The sequence below is a fragment of the Equus przewalskii genome, chromosome 24 (genome assembly GCF_037783145.1).
Source record: "Equus przewalskii isolate Varuska chromosome 24, EquPr2, whole genome shotgun sequence".
Lineage (NCBI taxonomy): Eukaryota > Metazoa > Chordata > Mammalia > Perissodactyla > Equidae > Equus > Equus przewalskii.
The window spans coordinates 6,622,090-6,644,075 of NC_091854.1; the positions used below are offsets into that span (position 1 = coordinate 6,622,090).

General features: G+C 35.2%; 1 protein-coding gene across 5 annotated transcripts in view; it reads right to left on the reverse strand.

The window, feature by feature from the left end:
• Positions 1–21,986, reverse strand: part of FNBP1L (formin binding protein 1 like) — a 120,175-nt gene that overhangs the window by 51,402 nt on the left and 46,787 nt on the right. For 4 of the 5 annotated variants that reach the window (XM_070592624.1, XM_070592622.1, XM_070592623.1 and 1 more), the window contains exon 2: positions 3,384–3,499. In XM_070592624.1, the coding sequence (XP_070448725.1) occupies positions 3,384–3,499 (116 nt within the window). Of the gene's footprint in view, positions 1–3,383; positions 3,500–4,017; positions 7,024–21,986 lie in introns of those variants that run through there. The other variant, XM_070592625.1, reaches the window with a different exon arrangement.

The following is a 21,986-nucleotide window of genomic DNA, read 5'->3' on the forward strand; positions in this document are numbered from 1 at the left end:
ATTTGAACCAAAAAGGAATGGTGTGGGGTGGAAGTAGGGGAATATAATTTCATATAGCAAGCAATCTCTATGACAGAACTGAATACTGTAATTATTTTCACTAGAAAAAAATGATATGTACCTATCACGTATAAAGACCTTTTTCACTTAAGAAATTTTAATCTCTGCCGTATAAATACAATTGCATAAGTTTATTAAAAGAATGACTAATTTCAGTTTCTTGTCTGCAAGCAAAAAGCATTCTACCAAATGAGACTTGAAGTCACCACTTCTCAGTCAAAATGGACATGATTCAACTGTCTAAAACTATGTCTTCAAACATGATTGGATGCTTTATTTTCTATTTATTCCCATCCTCAAAACACTACCAAAAATCAATCAATACCAAAAACCAAAATAAAGTGAAACCAAAGCCATCAAAACAGATGAAGAGAGAGAAGAAGAAAATAAACTGGGGATACCAAAGACTGAGAAATTTTAATACTGTGATATATTTAAAAAGTAAATGTTTAACATTCTGAATACAGTTACTATTTAGGAGGGGAAAAAAACTGCCTCACTAGGAAAGAAATTGTCCTCTGCAATAGAAAACACAGGAGGGAGTTAACCAAAAGAATTTTTCCCATTAAAGAGGAGGAAATAAACAAGGCAAACCTCTTCCCCTCGGACAAAACAGATACCACAGAGAGCAGCTGATAATTCAATCATTTACTAAGTATTCATCCAAAGCAGCAAATCTGCATGTAGAGGCAGAGGAGGGAGTTGGTGGTTTCAAGTCACACATGCCTCCTTCCTAACTCTTCCTTACTGGAATTCCTCAACACCAGTAATCTTGTCCTTGCTGAGAACCACTACAATTGAGAGCCATTGCTAGGATGGAAATGTACCAAATTTCTTTGGTGTGCTGGGACAGAAGAAAATTTGCCAGTCACTGATCTAGAGCATGTGTACATAATAAAACCTACTTTTCTCACAAAATTCTATTTTTCATGTCATGTAATCATGGGCTCTAGCCACCCTTGCTTCAGCAGTGTGCAAATCTCTTTTCATAAGCAAGTGAAAACGATAATGGTTATTATTAAGTCACAAAACAAAAAGGGAAACAACTCTGCTGTTTGATTAGAGTCCTGCTGCTCTGGTAAAACTTTGGCCAACCTAAAGCCCCTGGAGGCTGGAGCTATTCTGGACAGTTAAATATTACAGATTGCTGAAGTTTTACCTCATAAATTACCAATTTTTATTTTATAATTTGTGATAGGATTCTCTTTTGAGCTACAGTATCTTCTTTGCTTAAGAATAAGTGTTTTAAACTATAAAAATAAGAGGCAATCATTGACAAGACTTCAATAATTCACAAGTGTAAGTTCCTTCCCTTACCGTCCTCCCAGTCCTATTCCACAGAGGTAACCACTGTAAAATAATGCGGGGTGTATCCTTCTAGGCCTCTTCAGAATACATACAAACTCTATACATAACTGTATACACAAACTTGAGTAAGCAAGAAGGAGATCTTGCTGTACATTCTGCTCTGTAACTTCTTTCTACACTGATGGATTGAATACCCTTTTAAGTTTAAAACTGCTGGTACATCTGACTTATTCAAATTGCCTACTCCACAGTATTTTTCATCATTCTTTTACTGACAGGTACTTTTAGGCTGGAAACCCTTCATCTATTTTTTGTAACATTTTAGTCTTTTCTTTTATAGTTTGTCACTTCACACTGCCATCACTGTACTGCCTAAAGCATTTCTTCTCCTCACTTCTACTGGAAAACTTGGAAACCAGAGAACTTAATGTGTTAGAATTGAGATCAAATTAAAAATGAGGGAAAATTTTCACTGTTCACACATGAACACATTTTTTTGACAGCTATCTTAACTTCTCAGAGGTCCTTAATGCTTCTAGATTCTTGAGAGGTAAAGTTCCCAGATTGTAACTTCTGGATAGGTGAAATATTATCACTATTATTATTAATATACTAGTAGGTTCCCTGTTCTTATTTTCATATGGAAAATACCTTAGGATCAGGAAATTAGTATGAAACAGTAGATGCCACTATTTCAGTAAATGTCATAATAATAGTATATGTATCATTATAAAAATATTTTAAGTAATCTATTCATATTAGTCTATTCCATCCCTACACCCAGTCAGTTAGTTGCATAAACCACTACTACTGTAGTGCACATATGTGGTTTACCACTCAAATATCCCCCTTCCTTCTGCAACTCCACTACCTTAAATTCTTTTGAGTAATTACCCATCCCCCTATCACTAGCTATAAGTCAATCTAATACTTTCATCTCATTGAATTGTTCAGAATAAGCATATAACCTAATCAGGATCACAGGACAAACAGAGACCTTTGCTGGGATTCTGGAGAAAAGAAGCTGATACAAGCTTGCACTCTGCTCTCCTTCCACTCCCCTCCTGTCCCTTCTTTCACTTTCTTCTTTGCCCCTTTTCCTTCCTCTCTCCTCTCCTAAATGCACAAGAGAGAAGACTATCATTATTCCCCAGAATGTGAGAGAATGAAGATACAAAATCTAGAGCTCAGGGGCTAGAAAGGATGGTACTGAACGGAACCTGAGGATAAAGGCAACAAGAGGAAGCAGAGCCAAGAAATGGAGGCTGGACACATTTGACCCCACAATCAAAATACGCCTGGATTTTCTAGACATTTTTTTGGTTTGATTTTTCTGTCACTTGCAATATAAAGAATCCTAACCCCTACACTTAGAACCTTACATTGTTCTCTAGTCTTTAGATTTCAAGCACCATTTTTATTGAATAAGTTTCAGGAAAATTTCCTGTCAAGTTGCAGTCTAACAATGATTTTACGCTTGAACAAAACCTTAAGATAAATTCCATTTGTTTTAAGACTAAAATTTTCCCTTTAAAACTTCTATCTTCTAACACATATTCCAAAATCACTTTCACCAGTAATAAATATCTGATTTTTGACAGAAAGAAATTCAGCTCAACATACTCAATTTCCAAGCCTTAGAAACTGAAGAAATGAGAAACTGAATCTTCAATGCATTGGAAAGATTACTAAAGCAAAAAGTCACAAGGGAATAAAACTGTAAAGCACAGAATTAATACCTAGGTATTTCTTCTTCCTGGCATTTTGCTTTCTGATTTTAGGATTTCAAGTATCCTTTTGGAATGAAAGCTACTCATGATCTAGCCAGCCAATATTCCCTGTGGTACTAGGCAATGATTTAATTAAATCTATCATTAAAACAAGCCAGTTACTTAATTCAATCTAATTCTGATGAAAAACATAGAATTTAACCTGCAGTATACCACGTTTATCTAATATTCAACTATTTAAACATGTAATTTCATTTCTGAGAGCTGGAAAAAAATTTAACTTACCTCAATTGTTTCGCATAGTTCTGTTCAATTTCTATCCTCTCTTTAACAAATTTGGCATATCTTTCCAAGAAGTCAATTCCCCATTGTGTATGCTTGTCTAAGCTGTCGAACTGATCCTAGAAAAGGAAGGTAAAAACATATTGAAAAGTCTAAAATTTTATCCACAAATATTTAACTAGCTTCTGATATTTGTCCAGAGAGGCAATAGGTATAAAAGAAAAAACCTAGGCTCTTCTGCTGGTCCCCACCCATCTCATCCTTTAAGACCAGACAGAAATAGGTTCCTCAGCATAAATCATGCTACTCTACTCCTGAATGCCTTTACACATGTAGTTCTCTCTGGCTGCAACACCCTCTCCTGGTCACCTTTTTGCAAGTAACTCTTTTTCCTCCTTTGAGATTCAGTTCAGGAACTATGACCTCCAGAAACTGGCCCTAAACTCTCAGACTGGGATAAGCGGTCTTTCTCTGGGTCCACAAACCTCTCTAAAAATTACTATCTCATTCACTTGCCATACTATATTGAGGGGAGGAACCACATACTATTCAATTCTGCACTCCTGAGGCATAAGCACCATAGCACCACAGCAATCACTCAATGAAGAACTATTTAGCTGAACAGAACCAAATATACCTGGAGTCGAATTCTGGGCTCTGCATTCACCAGACGTTTGACCTTGGGCAAGTTACCAAGGTTCTTTGAACTTTTTCCATCTTAAAACGGGAGTCTCATCACCCACCTCAATAGGATTACAGTGCTGTCAGTAAGTGTTCTGCAATGTAGTAAACATGACACTAACACATAACAAAGTATCATTAGTCCTGCAAGGATCTTTCAATCCTCAGAAGATACTCCCTTCTACCTGTTGTCTGAGAAACCATCATTTCGTGTCCTTCAAGAATACTTTCCAAATTGACTAATAACTTAGTGCTTTCTCCCTCTCCCACATCAAAAGTCTATAATGCTGACAAAATATTCAAACATCACCCCTTTCTATAGCTCTGTCTCTTCCCCCTAAATAACCCATAGTTTAATCACATTTGTTATTTACAAATGAATCATCTTCACGTCTTTGCCTTTTATCTCTTTCCCTTCCTTAAATCAAACAGCAGAAAGAATTCATCCGGCTATCATAGTTTGATATTACTACTCTATTTCCATTCTTTCATGCAACTTTATCATTTGGCTTCCAAGTAGACTTGAAAACAGCAAGACTGCACTGCCCAGTAAACTTAATCAGCATATTAGTAATACTTCCCATTATAAATTGAAATAGTCTTTCCAACTGAAAAACTCTCAACAAAAACATTCCAAAAAAAGAATAATCTGAAGCTGAAACAATCATCCTTCATTTTTTCCAAAATGCTTCAAAGGCTATCATCATCATCTTCACCAAATTTGGTAGTACACTTGTACCTTCTAGATGAAATCTCCAAAATTTTTTTATTACAAACCCCTATTAGTAAAACATCTGAGCAAATATCTCTATTATATGTAAATTTATAAATTATATATACCTATACTATTACATTATGTAATTATGAAATCCATAAAACAGAAATTTTAAAAATAAGTGAAAATGAAATAAACATTTTTAAACAGTTTTTTTCTTATTTAACAAACAAATGCCTTTGGGCCGTGACTTTTTAAAATATTAACAATTTTATTGAGAGCAATGAACTGAATATACTTCATAACCTCTAAAATCTTGGTTGAATACTTAATGGCAAAGGACTTTGAAGGCCTTGGTTCTAAACTGTGACATTTAGTTTCTAGTGGTTGTCATAGCTGGAGAAACAAATGACACCTCACAAAGATATAAAGATCTGAATGGAAAAAGTTCAATGGTGACTATACTTTCCAATTCCTTTTTCAAACTCATCCACCAAAATGCAAAGGTTTATGTTAAAATTTGGCTAATAAACGTCCTTGATATCAGTCTGCTATTTTTAGAAACTAATCGGAAAACACTGCATCTTTATATTTTTAACAAATGGGTTCAAAGTCCACTGAAACTAACTGTGATGCAACTTTATGCATCAATTTGGCTAGGCAACACAACCCAGATATTTGGTCAAATATTTAGCCTGGATGTTTCTGCCAAGGCATTTTTTGGATGAGATTAATATTTAAATTGGTGAATTTGGATACAGCAGATTACCCTTCATAACGTGGGTGGGCCTCATCCAGTCAACTGAAGCCCTTAATACAACCAAGACCACCTTTCCCCTGCAAGAAGAAATGCTGACAGCAGACTGCCTGCCTTTAGGCTAGAACTGAAACTCTTCCTGGGCCTGCCTTGCAGAGTTTGGACTTCACAAGCCTCCAAAATCGTGTGACTCGATCCTTAAAAATCAGAATCTCAATCTTTCTTTCTCTGTGTGTGTGTATGCGTGTGTGCAAACATCCTGTCCAACATCCTGTCGGTTCTGTTTCTCTGGAGAACCCTGACTAATATACTAACTTTAAAACAAGTAAGAAATTTGCTTCCAAGTGTTTTAAGTGTGCAGATATAATAACCTGTAGGTGACACAAATCATTTAATTATATAATGATGGATGCATTTCCAAACATTTACCATCAAAATGGTTTCTCCATAGCTCGAGTTTCTTTGGAAAAGCAGCTATTTACTCACTATTAAAATTTCTCTTTTACCTTGAACAGACATATTAAATTTTCTCAAAATTACCTGCTAGGAAAGCATATTATTAACAGCCACTTATTAAAGAAAAGGTCAACAAATTTGAAACACCCAGGAGATGAAGAGGAAATCTGTGTAAAACAAAGATACTCAATGGTCTCTCCCCATTTCATTTGGAAATACTGTAAAAAGTCTATCCACTGCATTTTAAAGGTATTATTTTTATAAAATTAACCATAATCAAAATATGCTGTAAAATTCTGTGGACTTCTGGCTTTATTTTTCTTTGCCTACCTATAAATGATGAACTGAATAAATTACAACCATATCCCAATTTCCTTTTTAAAATTCCAGTCAAGTCACTGCTCTATCAGTGGTTATTACATGGTTTTTTCATAAAACACTGTTCCAAGTCATCTACTGTTCAGAATAAATCTTCTTCAATACACCTTTCCTTGAGTGTTTCAGAAAAAAGTAGCTGTAAATATACTTCATTGTTGAAAAAGAATCTAGCAAACATTATAAGCTGAGATAGTAGAAACATCTGTACTTTAATCAAACTGTATAGCAAACTTTCAGCATGTAGTATTTCCCAAAACGTATTTCTTTAGGGGTGTTTTCTATGAGCCTTCTAACAGTATTTGTTAAGACCATTAGTTTGTGACCATGTTGTTTTACATATATTATATCACTGTTTTTACCACAAATGTAAGAGCAAGTATATTTCTAATAGCGTGCTCTCTTTCCCCATTAAGCCTGAAATTTCAGAGGATTCCAGAATACTCTTGTTCATAACACATTATTCACAATAATCAAAAGGTGGAAGCAACCCACATATCCATCAACAGATGAATGGATAAATAAAATGTGGTATATACATACAATGGAATATTACTCAACCTTAAAAAGGGGTAATCTGACACATGCTACAACATGGATGAACCTTGAAAACATTATGCTAAGTGAAATAATTCAGTCACAAAAGGACAAATACTGTATGATTCCACTTATACAACGTACCTAGAGTAATCAAATACAAAGAGATAGAAAGTAGAAAGGTGGTTCCCAGCGGCTCAGGGGAAGGGAGAACCGAGTTATTGTTCAACAGATAGAGTTTCCATTTGGGAAAATGAAAAAAGTTCAAGAGATGGATGGTGGTGATGATTGCACAACACCGTGAATATATTTCATGCCACTGAACTGTTTAAAATGGAAAATGTTATGTTATCTGTATTTTACCATAATAAAGGGGGAGGGGGACTTCTGAATATTTATCAACAAATTCAGGGAAATTCAGTATAGTCTTGACTGGTTATCACATGATTTTAAACATCACTAAAAAAACTGCAGAGGTCATGATGTGGATTCTTATTTTTCAAACTCTTGCTAATTATGATGGCTTCAAATTATTATCTGATCATAAGACACAAAATACATTCAGGGCAAGCTTTGTTACTATCAGTAACAGACCAGTAGCCATATTTCAAATAATCTTAATAATTTCTTTGGGAGAGGCCACCTCTAGTCTATACTATTAAGTAGCCGTTGTATTTCTTTTCTTTGTTAATAAACATTGTTTGTACATTTTTTTCAAATATATTAAAATGAGGAGCATCAGCCTTGCCATTTCTTATTATCTATGCTTTTATTATAGTATCACATTTGACCCATGGTTTCTTTATAGGAAACTTTAAGTCAACAACTCCAGGGTCAATTCATATTTAATAGTTTTTTGGGTTTTTTTTTAAAGATTGGCACCCAAGTTAACACTTACTGCCAATCTTCTTTTTTTTTTCCTTCTTCTTCCCACAGCCCCCCAGTACATAGTTGTATATTCTAGTTGTAGGTCTGTCTGGTTGTGGCATATGGGATACCATCTCAGCATGGCTTGATGAGCAGAGCCATGTCTGTGCTCAGGATCCGAAGTGGCAAAACCCTGGGCTGCCAAAGCAGAGCACGCGAACTTAACCAGTCCGGGGCCGACCTCTCATGTTTAAAATACAGTAAAGTGTCATGATTCTTATTTTTTAGATAACATACATAAATAGAAGTTCTAAGCTCTTTTCTCCTTATCTCAGTGAATCATCTTATGTGCTCTACTTTGAAGACCCCTGCTTTAAATTATGCATTATCATCTGATCTACATCAAGTCCTCCTACCCTACTGATATGGTCTTACTGTTTTTTATCTTTACCTTCTCTTGTATCCACATAGAATTCCAGTTTTCTATTTAAGTTAATGACCTCCCAAGTTAAACCAAGAATACACTGCTCCAAGGGGCCAGCCAGTGGCCAGGTGGTTAAGTTTGCGTACTCAGCTTTGGCACCCGGGGGTTTCCCAGTTTGGATCCTGGGTGTAGACCTATGCACCACTCATCAAACCATGCTGCAGTAGCACCACACACAGAAGAACTAGAAGGGCTTACAACTAGGATGTACAACCAGGTACTGGGGCTTTGGAGAGAAAGAAAAAGAAAAAGAGGAAGATTGGCAACAGAAGTGAGCTCAGGGCCAATCTTCCTCACCAAAAGAAAAAAAAAGCATCTGTCATCAATAAGAGATGATAGCTTTTTTTAAAAAAAGAATACATTGCTCCAAATTTATACACTCCCTTAGATCTATTTCAAGCTCTTTCACAATTCCCAAAGAAAAACTAAATCATCTAAAGAATTCTGTATCTAAGACCTGTGTCAGACTATATAAAAAAATTAAATGTCATTCCTTTTCTCCAATACTCAAAAATCATTCATGCTATAATTCCACCGGACAGATCCTTGGGCTACATTTATTTATTAACTCTCCAAAAGGTATTTTTAGAGTTGGTCACCATAACAAATGTCTAAAACCTCAACTAATTAGAATAATGAGGGGCTGGCCTGGTGGCGCAGCAGTTAAGTTTGCATGTTCCACTTTGGCAGCCCAGGGTTTGCTGGTTCGGATCCCAGGAGCTGACATAGCACCAACCACTTGGCAAGCAATGTTGTGGCAGGCATCCCACATATAAAGTAGAGGAAGATGGGCACAGATGTTAGATGCGTGACCCCAATTTTTTTTTCAGCCTTATATTTCTCTCCTGGTGAAAGAAATGCATCATTTTTAATAACAGTATTCATAACACTTATACATTTGGATACTAAGAATATAAAACTGGCAGTGATTTTAAGAGAGAATCTATCTAGCCCCATCCCATTTTGGTTGCTAGTCAGGTATGGGCAGGTCTCTTAAGCATTCTGGGCATCAGCTTCATACAGTGGTCCTCTTTATATGCAGGGGATATGTTCCAAGACCCCCAGTGGATGCCTGAAATAGCGGATAGTACTAAACCTTATATATATTTTTTCGTATACATACCTATGATAAAGTTTAATTTATAAATTAGACATAGTAAGAGATTAACAACGAATACAACAGAACAATTATAACAATATGCTGTAATAAAAGTTATTGTAGATCTTGCAAGCTTAACAAATGATTTTTTTTCTTTCCTTATTAAGTTGAGAACTTTCACTTTTTCACTTAAGGGAAGTACATTACAGCTTCTCTTTGGCGTATCCGAATTGCCAGCATCATTACTCTTGTGCTTTGAGGTCATTATTAAGTAAAATAAGGATTACTTGAACAAAAGTACTGTGATATCACGACGGTCTGATAACTGAGACAGCTACTAAGTGACTAAAAGGGCAGGTAGCATATACAGTGTGGATATGCTGGACAAAGGAGTGATTCATGTCCTGGGCTGGATGGAGCAGGACAGGGTGAGATTTCATCATACTACTAAGAACAGCACACAATTTAAAACTTATGAATTATGTCTGGAATTTTACATTTAATATTTTCAGACCATAATTGACCATGTGTAACTGAAACCATAGAAAGTGAAACTGCGGCTAAGGGGGGACTACTGTATTTATAAAACAAAGAGTCTGGAACCACTGTTTACTAAAGAACGTTAATTACTAAACTTATTTTTGATAAGTGATGTGTTGTAGTAGAAAGAAAATAAGACTTGGAGTCAAAATGATTGAATTCTTTGATTTCAGAAATATGGTTTTCTCATTTGCAAAATGCCTTATCAATAGGGTTTTGTATGCAACGTCTGGTAATATATGTGAAAGCACTGTGTAAATTCAAAAGTGCTGTACAAATAGAATGGTTATTCAGTCAGCAAGTAAGTGCCGTGTATGCACTAGGCTGTGTGATGTAGTTCATTTTATCTCTTCTGGTTTTAACATTTAAGTAATTGAATCTCATAAGAATACTAAAATCATTGTGAACAAATGAAGCTATTCGAATGATTTTTGTAATTGTGGTAACTTTGGTTTATAACATTATATAAATTTCAGTTGTTCATTATATTTCGATTCCTGTGTGGATTACATCATGTTCACCACTCAGAGACTAGTTACAATCCATTGCCACACACCTGTGCCTCACCCCTTTCACTCTTCTCCTTCCCCCCTTCCCCTCTGGTAACCAGCAATCTAATCTGTCTCTGTGTAACTGTTGTTGTTTTCATCTTCTACTTATGAGTGAGATCATATGGTATTTGACTTTCTCCCTCTGGCTTATTTCGCTTAGCATAATACCCTCAATCAGGGTCCATCCATGTCACAAATGGCTGGATTTCATCATTTCTTATGGCTGAGCAGTATTCCATTGTGTACATATGCCACATCTTTATCCATTCGTCCCATCATGGGCACTTAGGTTGTTTCCAAGTCTTGGCTGTTGTGAATAATGCTGCAGTGAACACAGGGGTGCAGGTATCTTTATGCATTCCTATTTTCATGTTCTTTGGATGAATACCCAGCAGTGGAATAGCTGGATTGTATGGTAGTTCTATTCTTAATTTTTGGGGGAATTTCCACACTGCTTTCCGTAGTAGCTGCACTAGATTGCACTCCCACCAGCAGTGTATGAGAGTTCCCTACTCTCCACACCCTCTCCAATACTTGTTTCCCGTTTTGTTAATTATAGCCATTCTGATGGGAGTGAGGTGATGTCTCATTGTAGTTTTGATTCACACTTCCCTGATAGTTAATGATGTTGAACATCTTTTCATGTGTCTATTGGCCATCTGTATATCTTCTTTGGAGAAATATTTGTTCAGATCTTTTGCCTGTTTTTTAGTTGGGTTGTTAGTTTTTTTGTTGTTGAGATGTATGAGTTCTTTATATATTTTGGATATTAATCGCTTATCAGATATATGGTTTCCAAATGTCTTCTCCCAGTTGTTAGGTTGTCTTTTCATTTTGTTGATGGTTATTCAAATGATTCCTTGGAAACTAGTATATGGAAATGAAAAATAAACTTGTACTTTGTTATCTAATGTTCCCTCTTGGATTCAGAGTAACAAGACCAACCTTATGGTGAAGTTCTTTTGCAGTTTCAAAATTGATCCATTTTTGTTTAGTACTGCTTAGAGAAAAAGTAAAATATCTAGTAAAATTACAGAATTTAAAATGAACGTTTGTTCACTGAATATTTTAATATTTCAAGCGTGAATCTTGTTTGGATCTCTTACTATTTACTTTGCCTTTTTATTACTTATATGATATTGCTAAATTAGTTTCTGTGGTGACTTCCTTTCAAAATTTAAATCATTCACTTTTGAATGTTTAGAGTTTGTGATATTTATACTGTTTGTTACTGTATTGAAATTAGTATGTCTAGTAAAAAACTCAGATATGTTATTCAATGGATTGAATAAAATTTATCTCAAAAATGAAAACTGTTTCTATATTTTAAATTTCATAATATTAAATTTATATTTGACAAATTCATATTTGCAATTTGTGGATTTACTGTCTAGGGCAACAAATATTTTATAATATGGCTATATAATACAGTATTTAAAATTTTCTGTTTCAAGACTTCTATCTTTTACAGGTACTTTTTTTTTCAAGTGAGAATTTTTTTTCCCAAGGTAGTTACAAGGCAGAGAACTTTGTTTCACTTGTAGTTAAATGTGTATATCTTGCTCTTATGCTGTCTTTTAATGCTGATTGCTGTGTTTTTTAGTTGGCTTTTATTTGAGATCTATTTAATTAAAAAAGTATTTTAAAACCTTAGTCAAATATAATTAACTCAATTATTGGGCTTCTCTAGTGTTCTCTACTTGTACCATTGTCCGGTGATGTTTTTGAATATTTTAAAAATCAACCTTAAAAATTAAGAATTTTATCCAAAGAGATTTTATAGCTTGTAGCGTAACCTTCATTATCTGAAAAATAAAATTTAACCATACTTTCTCATTGTTCTTTTTTTTTTCTTTTGAGGAAGATTAGCCCTAAGCTAACATCTGCTGCCAATCCTCCTCTTTTTGCTGAGGAAGACTGGCCCTGACCTAACATCCATGCCCATCTTCCTGCACTTTATATATGGGCCCCCAAAGCGGAGGGCTCAAACTTAACCACTCGGCCATGGGGCCGGTCCTATCCAATCCCTAGTTTCAAAGTCTGAGATCACTCTTTTCCCTACTCCATGCCAGCAAATACCTTGGACTATGGAAAATGTTGGGGAAAGGCTCAAGACAAACTAAAGAAGTGAACTTTAGCAGTATTCTGAAACTATCTATGGATTAGAAATAAATAATAATATTAAGTCATCAAAATAGGTAACTTATCCGCACTTTCCTATTCTATCGTTAGCACTACTCATTTCTATGTATTTCTTCTGGATTACTAGCTGCGTCCAACTTCTTCCATTTCTTTGCCTTAATTATCCCCTCACCTCCTTTTCCAACACATTCATTCTTATCACAGCTTCTGTGAAATACATCTCTCCATCAGTGGTGTGCCCTAATTAAATCTTACCATCTCATATTTAAACTCAAGAAAGCTCTTATTTTCTGTTTCCTTCAGGCATTGTTTAATTTTGTAAAATGTTTAAAGTTATTTTACCTTATTTATTTGGGAACACAAGGAAAACATTTTAAATTAAAGTCCAACTTAAACGTCCATACTATTTAGCCTAAATCAAATGAATTACATGTTGCTCCAAGGTTCGAGTATATAGTAGTAAGTGTGGTAATAAATAGTACATTTATTCAATCTTCTTACTTTTATCTATATAATGATATCTTTAATATAATTTAATGTTAAAAAACTATTTTATGTCTCACAAAATGTTCTAATTTTTTTTAGAAGTCACTATTTAATATTCGATCCTTATTTTTTTAATTACTTTGACACAGCCTTGCATCCAAAAGAAGTCCCAATAAAGTACTTTTGGTCAAGCACCAAGGGTCACAACTGCATAAAAAAAGACTTTCTTCACTAAAAAGCAGAATAATGACTTTGCTGTCCTAGTTTGGGCTTACTCTATGGCTCTGATTTTCTGCCAAAGTTTCTCCAGCACTTCTGAATACCAAAGTACTACCAAAAAACATTTTTAAGATCTAACACAACTGACTTTTCTTTGATTCATATGGGACTGTGGAAACTTTTTCTTTTTAAGTCTCACAGAGCTAAGAAATCAATTTACAATTCAGAGTCAACAACATCTACCCCCAAAGTAAATTGAGGAATACTGTAAAGTTTAAAAAAAAAAATCAACTTAATTATTTAGATTTGTTTTCTCATGGTTGTTTTTTTTTTAAGATAGATGCAAACTTGTATATTTGGGAAACTCACCTGATTACTTTTAATTTTTAATTAAAAATGTCAATTAAATTTTAAATTAAGCTCTAGTGACTTCAAAATCTATCCAGATTTTGAAGAAATCTGGATATTGAAGAAACTAAATTTCAAGAATCATAGTTCTGAGATGGATAGCCCTGTCTAACTCATGAACTCCAGTACCCCAAGGCCAATAACTTTTTGACTTCATGGAGACCCCAATCCACTGATCCTGACACATTATCACTATCCTTTGCCCTCCCCCTGCCTTCATTTACATCTTTACACAGCTTAGAGTCCATAAGCCATCATTATAATCACTCCTTGCAAACAGCCTCAACTGTCCCTGCACTCTCTTGCTTTGCCAAATTTCAACCCTGCTCTTATACTCACCTCTTCACTAAACCTTTCCCATGCTGCTGAAGAAAGGTAAAAAGAAAAAAAGGAAAGAACAACACTAACTGATCATACTTTGAAATTTATTAGCCTATTAACCTAAGAGGCTTTAATGCTACTTAGGCTGAACCCTTCTACTACCCCATTATCCTATCCAACTATTTTACACCTTCTTCTTTCACTTTAAATTTACACCACCTCCTATCCTTTCACTCTTAACTAATAATCTACCTTCCTACTTCACTAAAAGACAAGAAATCAGAAAATAATTCCTCACTCTCTAACTCTCTTTTTACCACAAACACCTCTGTGCTTTTACTCTGCCTTCATGCCTATTACTTTGGATAAACTGTCAACATCCCTAGTGCGTCTGCTTACCTGGAGAATTAGTGCAGTTTCAGGTTTAGTTGTTAAACTAAGACCCTGAGCCTGCATATGCTTGACATACTCCAGGAAGAGTCAAGAAGCTGGCAAGCTACAGCTGAAGGAGCAGAGGGAAGAGTAGTAACAGCTGAAATGGAGATGTGTGGGGTCAGAATCCAGATCGCACATGCCTTATCTTCCACCATAAAGACCTTGGCCTTTTTTTTTTTCTTTCAGGAAGATGAGCCCTGAGCTAACTGCTGCCAATCTTCCTCTTTTTGCCAAGGAGGACTGGCCCCGAACAAACACCCATGCCCGTCTTCCTCTACTTTATATGTGGGATGCCTACCACAGCATGGCTTGCCAAGCAGTGCCATGTCTGCACCCGAGATCCAAACCAGTGAACCCCGGGCCGCCGAAGCAGAATATGTGCACTTAACCGCTGCACCACTGGGCTGGCCGCAAGACCTTGGCTTTAATCCTGGGTGAAATGAAAACACATTTAGAGGGTCTTGAGCCTAAGCCTAACATGACCTGACTCAGGTTTTTAAGCAGACCACTCTGGCTTCTAAGCTGATTAAAAAAACAAAACCGTCTCAGGGCAAGGGAGACTTTTTGAGAAGGCCACTGCAATAGTCCAGACCAGAGATCAGGTTGGCTTGGTCCAGGGTGGGAGCAGCAGAGTACTGAAAAGTGGTCAGATTTTGGATATATTCTGAAGGCAGTGTCAACAAAATTTTCTGATGTTTTGAGTGTGAGTTGTGAAAGAAAGACATCAATTTTAAGCACCATGAACTAGAAGGATAAAGTTGCTTTGAACTAAACTGGGGTGACTAAGTGAACAAGAGAAAGAAAAACATTGATAATATAGAAGAAAGAAGGAAGAACTGGCGCAATGAACTCTGAGTAGGAGAGAGGACATGTGTACATAAGTGGACAGGCTGACCTATAGTAACAGGAGAGAAGGCAGAGTAAACAGGAACAGGTCTACACAGCTTAGAAGATGTGGTGGTGGTAGCTTGTGGAAAATTCTCTTGTGATCACTTCTACTCTTTTCAGTAAAATAGGAGGCAAGGTCATTCGTTGAGATTAAGGATATAGGAGGTATCAGAGGGTGAAGGGGCAAAAAAAGAATCCCTTTCCCTGTTTTGCATTCAAATATATGACAGAGTCATGTCTTTTTAAAGGCAATGATTCAGCACATCATAATAGATTCTACACAAAGGATACAAAATAATTTATAAAAAGATGGTGATGAGGCTATGAGAAGGTGCCTCTCAGATTTCTAACCACAGGGAGCAGAGCTGACCAGGGACCCAGCTGCCAAGCTTCCCACCGGCTGCTCCCCACACAATAACTGAGGAAAGCTGGGATAGGAAGACAGACCTGGCTGAAGGAGACCAAGGACAGGTGGATTTGGCTCAAAGACTCCCCAACAGCCTTGCCAAACTCTCCTTAGAACCTCACCCCAGCCTAAGATGCTTCTAGTCAATCTTCCTTCCTTCCTTCCTCTCTTCCTCCATCAGGGTCAGACTTGCATGGTGGTGTTATGGCTCCTTCAGCCTCCTCTGGCTCCCTCTCCATTTCCTCTCACAGGTATTGCCCCTAATGCATTTCTTGCATCTTTCATCTCATTCAGATGGCTGCTTCTTAGAAAACCCAAATTAATGCAGCTGAAATTTCTTTAAATGCAACAAGTGTATCTTAAATCTTTAAGAACAAAATCCTTGACTCTGAAAATCAACAGGGTACTTTTATATCATGTTCCTAATGAGGAAAACAAACATAAAATCACTGAATAAAAGCAAAGCCTTAACAGAGAGCTTATACAAATTTGAATGTAATCTAATTGCTCCTTGTCCTCTGCCTGCTCTTGTTCTCAAAAAGCAGCAAGCTAAAGTCCTTTAGAGATAAGATGGGAAATAACTGAAAACAAGATCATTTGGGACCCTCTCACTTCAGTGAAACATCAGTTCGGTACAATTTTTCACCACTTCTACCTTTGTGCTTTTACTGACAGTACAAACTAAACATTTTCATAAACCTTACACTATAGTTTATGCGATTAAAATTTTTGGATCTCACTTGTCACATTTTACTGGATACGCTAAAAAAAAGTATTTGAAGATCAGAGTTCTATTTATATGTGCACACTAAAGTTACCTTTTAATTCATTAAAAATTAGCTAAAACTCTGAAATCAAAAACTTAAACTTTTTTATAAAGCAGAGTAAATGGACCTGTAATGTAATGCCAGAGTAATGGACCTGTAATAGGAAACTACAAAGAAACAAAGATTTTTTTTTTTTTTTTGAGGAAGACTGGCTCTGAGCTAACATTCATGCCCATCTTCCTCTACTTTTTTTATATGTGGAACGCCTACCACAGCATGGCCTGCCAAGTGGTGCCATGTCCGCACCCGGGATCCAAACCAGCGAACCCCAGGCCACCAAAGCAGAACGTGCACACTTTAACCGCTGCACCACCAGGCCAGTCCTGAAACAAAGATATTTCTAAACACAGTGTTACATAGTTACTGAGGTTGATTTGTTAGGTCAGCAGATGCCCAAAACATTTTCTTTTTTAAAAAATTTTTAAACTGTAGAGATTATATTGATTCTTTACAATATCATTTTTTAAACTGTAATAAAATATACATAACATAAAATGTACCATCTTAACCACTTTCAAGTGTACATTTAAATGGCGTTAAGTACATTCACACTGCTGTGCAACCATCACCACTAACCATTTCCAGAACTCTGCATCTTGCAAAGTCAAACTCTGTACCCATTAAACAGTAACTCCCCATTCTCCCTTCCCTTTAGCCCCCTTCAACCACCATTCTACTTTCTGTCTCTGTGATTTTGACTACTCTGGGTACCTCCTATTATAAGTGGAATCATACAGTATTTTGTCTTTTTGTGATTGGGTTATTTCACTTAGCAAAATGTCCTCAAGGTTCTTCCATATTGTAGCATGTGTCAAAATTTCCTTCCTTTTTAAAACTGAATAATATTCATTGTATGTATATACTATTTTGCTTATCCATTCATCTGTCAATGGACACTTGCACTGCTTCTACCATCTGGCTATTTTGAATAACGCTGCTATGAACATAGATGTACAAATCTTTCTTTAAGACTCTGCTTTCAATTCTTTTGAGAATACACCCAGAAACAGAATTGCTGGATCATATGGTAATTCTATGGTTTATTTCTGAGGAACCGCCATACTGTTTTTCATAGCAGCTGTACCATTTTACATTGCCATCAACAGTGCACAAGGGTTCCAATTTCTCCACATCCTTGGCAACACTTGTTATTTTCTGGGTTTTTCTGATATAGTCATCCTAATGGATATGAAATGGTGTCTCACTGTAGTTTTGATTTGCATTCCCTAATGATTACTGATCTTCAACATCTTCTTGAGCATCTTGACCACATGCTTATTGGTCATTTGCATATCTTCTTTGAAGAACTGTCTATTCAAAAGAAAAACATGTCTATTCAAGTCCTTTGCCCATTTCTTATAGGGGTGTTTGGTTTTTGTTGTTGAATTGTAGGAGTTATTTATATATTCTGGATATTAATCCCTATTCAGATATAAAATTTGCAAATATTTTCTCCCATCCTGTGGGTTGCCTTTTCACTATGTAGACAGTGTCCATTAATGCATAAAAGTTTTAAACTTTGATGAAGTCCACTTTTAAAGTCCAACTTATCTATTTTCTCTTTTGTCGTCTGTGCTTTTGGTGTCATATCCAAGAAATCACCGCCAAATCTAGCATCGTGAAACTTCACCCCTCTGTTTTCTTCTAAGAGTTTTATATTTTAGCTTTTACATTTAGATCTTCGATTCACTGTTCATTTTAATTTTTGTAGATGCTGTAAGGTAAAAGTTCATCTTCATTCTTTTGCATGTGGAGATCCAGTTTTCCCAGCATCATTAGTTGAAAAGATTCAGTTGAAAATCATTTGAGTATTTATGCAAGGGTTTTATTCTGGCCTTTTTATTCTGTTCCACTGGACTTCATAACTGTCTTTATTCCACTGCCATACTGTAGCTCTGTAATAAGTTTTGAAATCAGGAAGTATGAACTCTCCAACTAAGTTCTTTTACAAGATTATTTTGGCTATTCAGTGTCCCTTGAGAAGTCATATGAATTTTTTCATAGTGTTCTCTTATAAACTTTTGTATTTCTAAGGTGTCCATTGTAATTTCTCCTCTTTCATTTCTGATTTTATTTATTTGAGCCTTCTCTTTTTCTTGGTGAATCTAGCTAAAAGTTTGTCAACTTTGTTTATCTTTTCAAAGAACCAGCTCTTGGTTTCATTAATCTTTTCTATTATTTTTTTAGACTTTACTTCATTTATTTCTGCTCTGATTTTTATTATTTCCTTCCTTCTGCTGATTTTGGGCTTTGTTTGTTCTTCTTTTTCCAGTTCCTTTATGTGCACTGTTAAGATGGTTTATTTGGGATTTTTCTTGTTTGTGGAAGTAGGCCCGAATTGCTATAACCTTCCCTTTTAGAACTGCTTTTGCTGTATCCCATAGATTTTGGTATGTCATTACTTTCATTTGCCTCGAGGTATTTTTTGATTTCTTCTTTGACAGAATTGTTGTTCAGTAGCATGTTATTTAATCTCCACATTTTTGTGGCTTTTCTGATTTTCTTACTCTAGTTGATTTCTTGTTTCATACTTTGTGGTCAGAAAAGATGCATGGTATTATTTCAATCTTCTTAAATTTATTGAGACTTGTTTTGCGGCCTAATATGTGATCCTGGAGAATGTTCCATGTGCATTTGAAAAGAATGTGTATTCTGCCGGTTTTGGATGGAATGGTCTATATACATCTACTAAGTCCATCTGGTCTAGTGTGTCATTTAAGGCTAGTGTTTTCTTATTGACCTTCTGTTTGGACGATCTATCCATTGGTGTAAGTCTAGTGTTAAAGTTCCCTACTATTACTGTGTTACTGTCTATTTCTCCTTTTATGTCTGTTAATAATTGCTTTACATATTTAGGTGACCCTATGTTGGCTGCATAGATATTTACAAGTGATATATCTTCTAGCTGGATTGTTCCCTTTATCATTATGTTAGTGCCCTTCTTTGTCTCGTTACAGTTTTTGTTTTAATGTCTATCTCGTCTGATACAAGTATTGCTACCACCACTTTCTTTGCTTTGCTTTGCCATTTGCATGGAGTACCTTTTTCCATCTGAAGGCTTTTTTAACATATAAATTTCTAAAGAACATATCATGTACATAGCTTGATACAAAATATTTTCAGAAAAGTGACATTTTTAAACTCTTATTCCATGTGCTTCTACATTAATGAATTTGCTAAAGTTCTCCTTTCTCTGAATACTCAGATCTAAAGCATAGTTTATGGACTGCATTTTTTTCAATTACATATGTTTTATTGCAGAAATATAGCAAATACACAAGTGTACGCAATGAATATGTACAGTTTCTACTACAAAAGGATTTATTTTCAGTATTTATTTCATTTAATACTAAAATGCTGACTTTAGTATCATATTTATTTATTTTGGCATTTGCTTTATTTAATATGAAAACATCAGTTTTAATAACATTATTTTAGTGTTCAGAATACAGAAACTCCTTTTTTAAAGAACCTGCGAAACTAAAGTATTTAAAATATAGACTATAAATACATTTTTATAAATATAAAATTAAATATCTTACAAAATGACAAATACAAATACAAATTTATAAAATATTAATGTGAAACATACATGGTTATTTTAACATAAACTAGCATATGTAACAAAAATATTCTAAAATGAAGTAAACAGTACACACAGTGATGACCATTTAATTACAAAACTCAAAAATAAAATTTAACTTGACCTTTTTTTAAAGTAATCTTTCATTAAAAGAGCCAATAGCATCATTTTTATTGTGTATATTCCTATGCAAAGTTTTCCAGCTGCTGATACACTTTCTGTCTAAAGAAAGCAGTGAAGAGATTAGCTACCACCACATATTTTCCTCTGATGCTTTATTCTTCAAATAATCTCATTTCTCACATAACTTTTAAGAAAATTTTTTGTTTTCTTAACAGGAACTACAATCTTTTTTACTAATAGAGATCTATAGCTTTTACTTCACAAAAGCATTTTGGTTTGGTCTTTATCTCCTTTAGTTTCATCATGTAGGTGAGGTTCCAACAGTTACCTACATCATTTTCAGTACTTTCATGTGCATATTCTACTTATTCAGACTCTTTGAATTAAATTACAATTATTCTTGCTACAGAGCTATGTTTTCTCAATTATTTTCTTCTTCTTCCTCTTAAAAATTAGAGTTATAGAAGAGTGAAAACTGTTTAATCTGAAATTCTAATGCAGAGTAGATAACTAGCTGGGTACATCTCAAATGCAAATGACTTGGCTTTTTTTAATTCTAAAATAACTGCATTACATCAACAAAAACAGCGGTATATCAGTGCGTTAAAATAGCATATGGCATATCAGACCAAACATCAATACTGCAATAACTATGCATGAATAGTATGTTAATGTTTTCTACATTTGCTTAAAGCATTTATCCAGTTTTCTGTAGACTATAATTTCTAATTGCAGGATCTATTTATAATTCTTTGTATCTGCCACCTAGCCCAGTGTCATTTACTAGCTCTTGATCTCTGAGCCTCAGGTTCCACAGCTATAATGCTGGAGTAATTACATGACTCTAAAGTGAGAACACTAAATAAAATGTAAATAAAGCATTCAACAGTGCTTAGCACTGATGGCTATTATTCACTCATTTAATTCAACAAGTGAATGAGTGTTCAGCTTGGCACTAGTGATACACTGTGAATAAAAATATACTTAGTGGAAAAGAAGGTTATTAATCAAATAAATTCCTCTTAAATTTCATTGGCTAGTACTCCCAGAATAATATTATATACAGCAGTGATAGTTAACGATTTTTGCTGGTCACATTCATATATCTGAACCTGGATCAACACAGGTTTTATGTCTTCAAGCAAACTCAATATATGAATGCTATATTTATACAAGAAAATTAAATTACAGGATGATTCTCTGTCCTATAAATACAGAGTCCTAAAGGACTCTGTAAAAAGTCCTTTAAAACAGAATGCATTCTTAGCAGAATTAAAATGACTTTACTGATCCAAAATAAATTTACATACTATCAGAACACACCTGTTGTGTGAAGCTCTATACCTGTATATTATCTAACATCTTCCTTGTTTAATTCTACAATTTCTGACATGATAACATTCATATTAATGATCCATCTTCCCACCTGTCCCTCTCATTTCAGTTCTTTGTAATCTGGGGATCCTATTGATTTTCATTTCTATTCCACATTAGAATCTCTACTATTTCAGCGCTGCTCTGCTTCCCAGAGCTCAAACTTGAGCCCAGGTTTATTCAATGGTTACTTAAGGGTAAAACTAGGACTACAGTTTGGGATTAACTGCTTTAAATCTAATTTGCTTTATGTTATACCCTTCTGCTCTGGCTCGGATTCTCTGGTCATCAGCTTTCATTGTTGTCCTTGCTCCATACTATCCTGGACCACT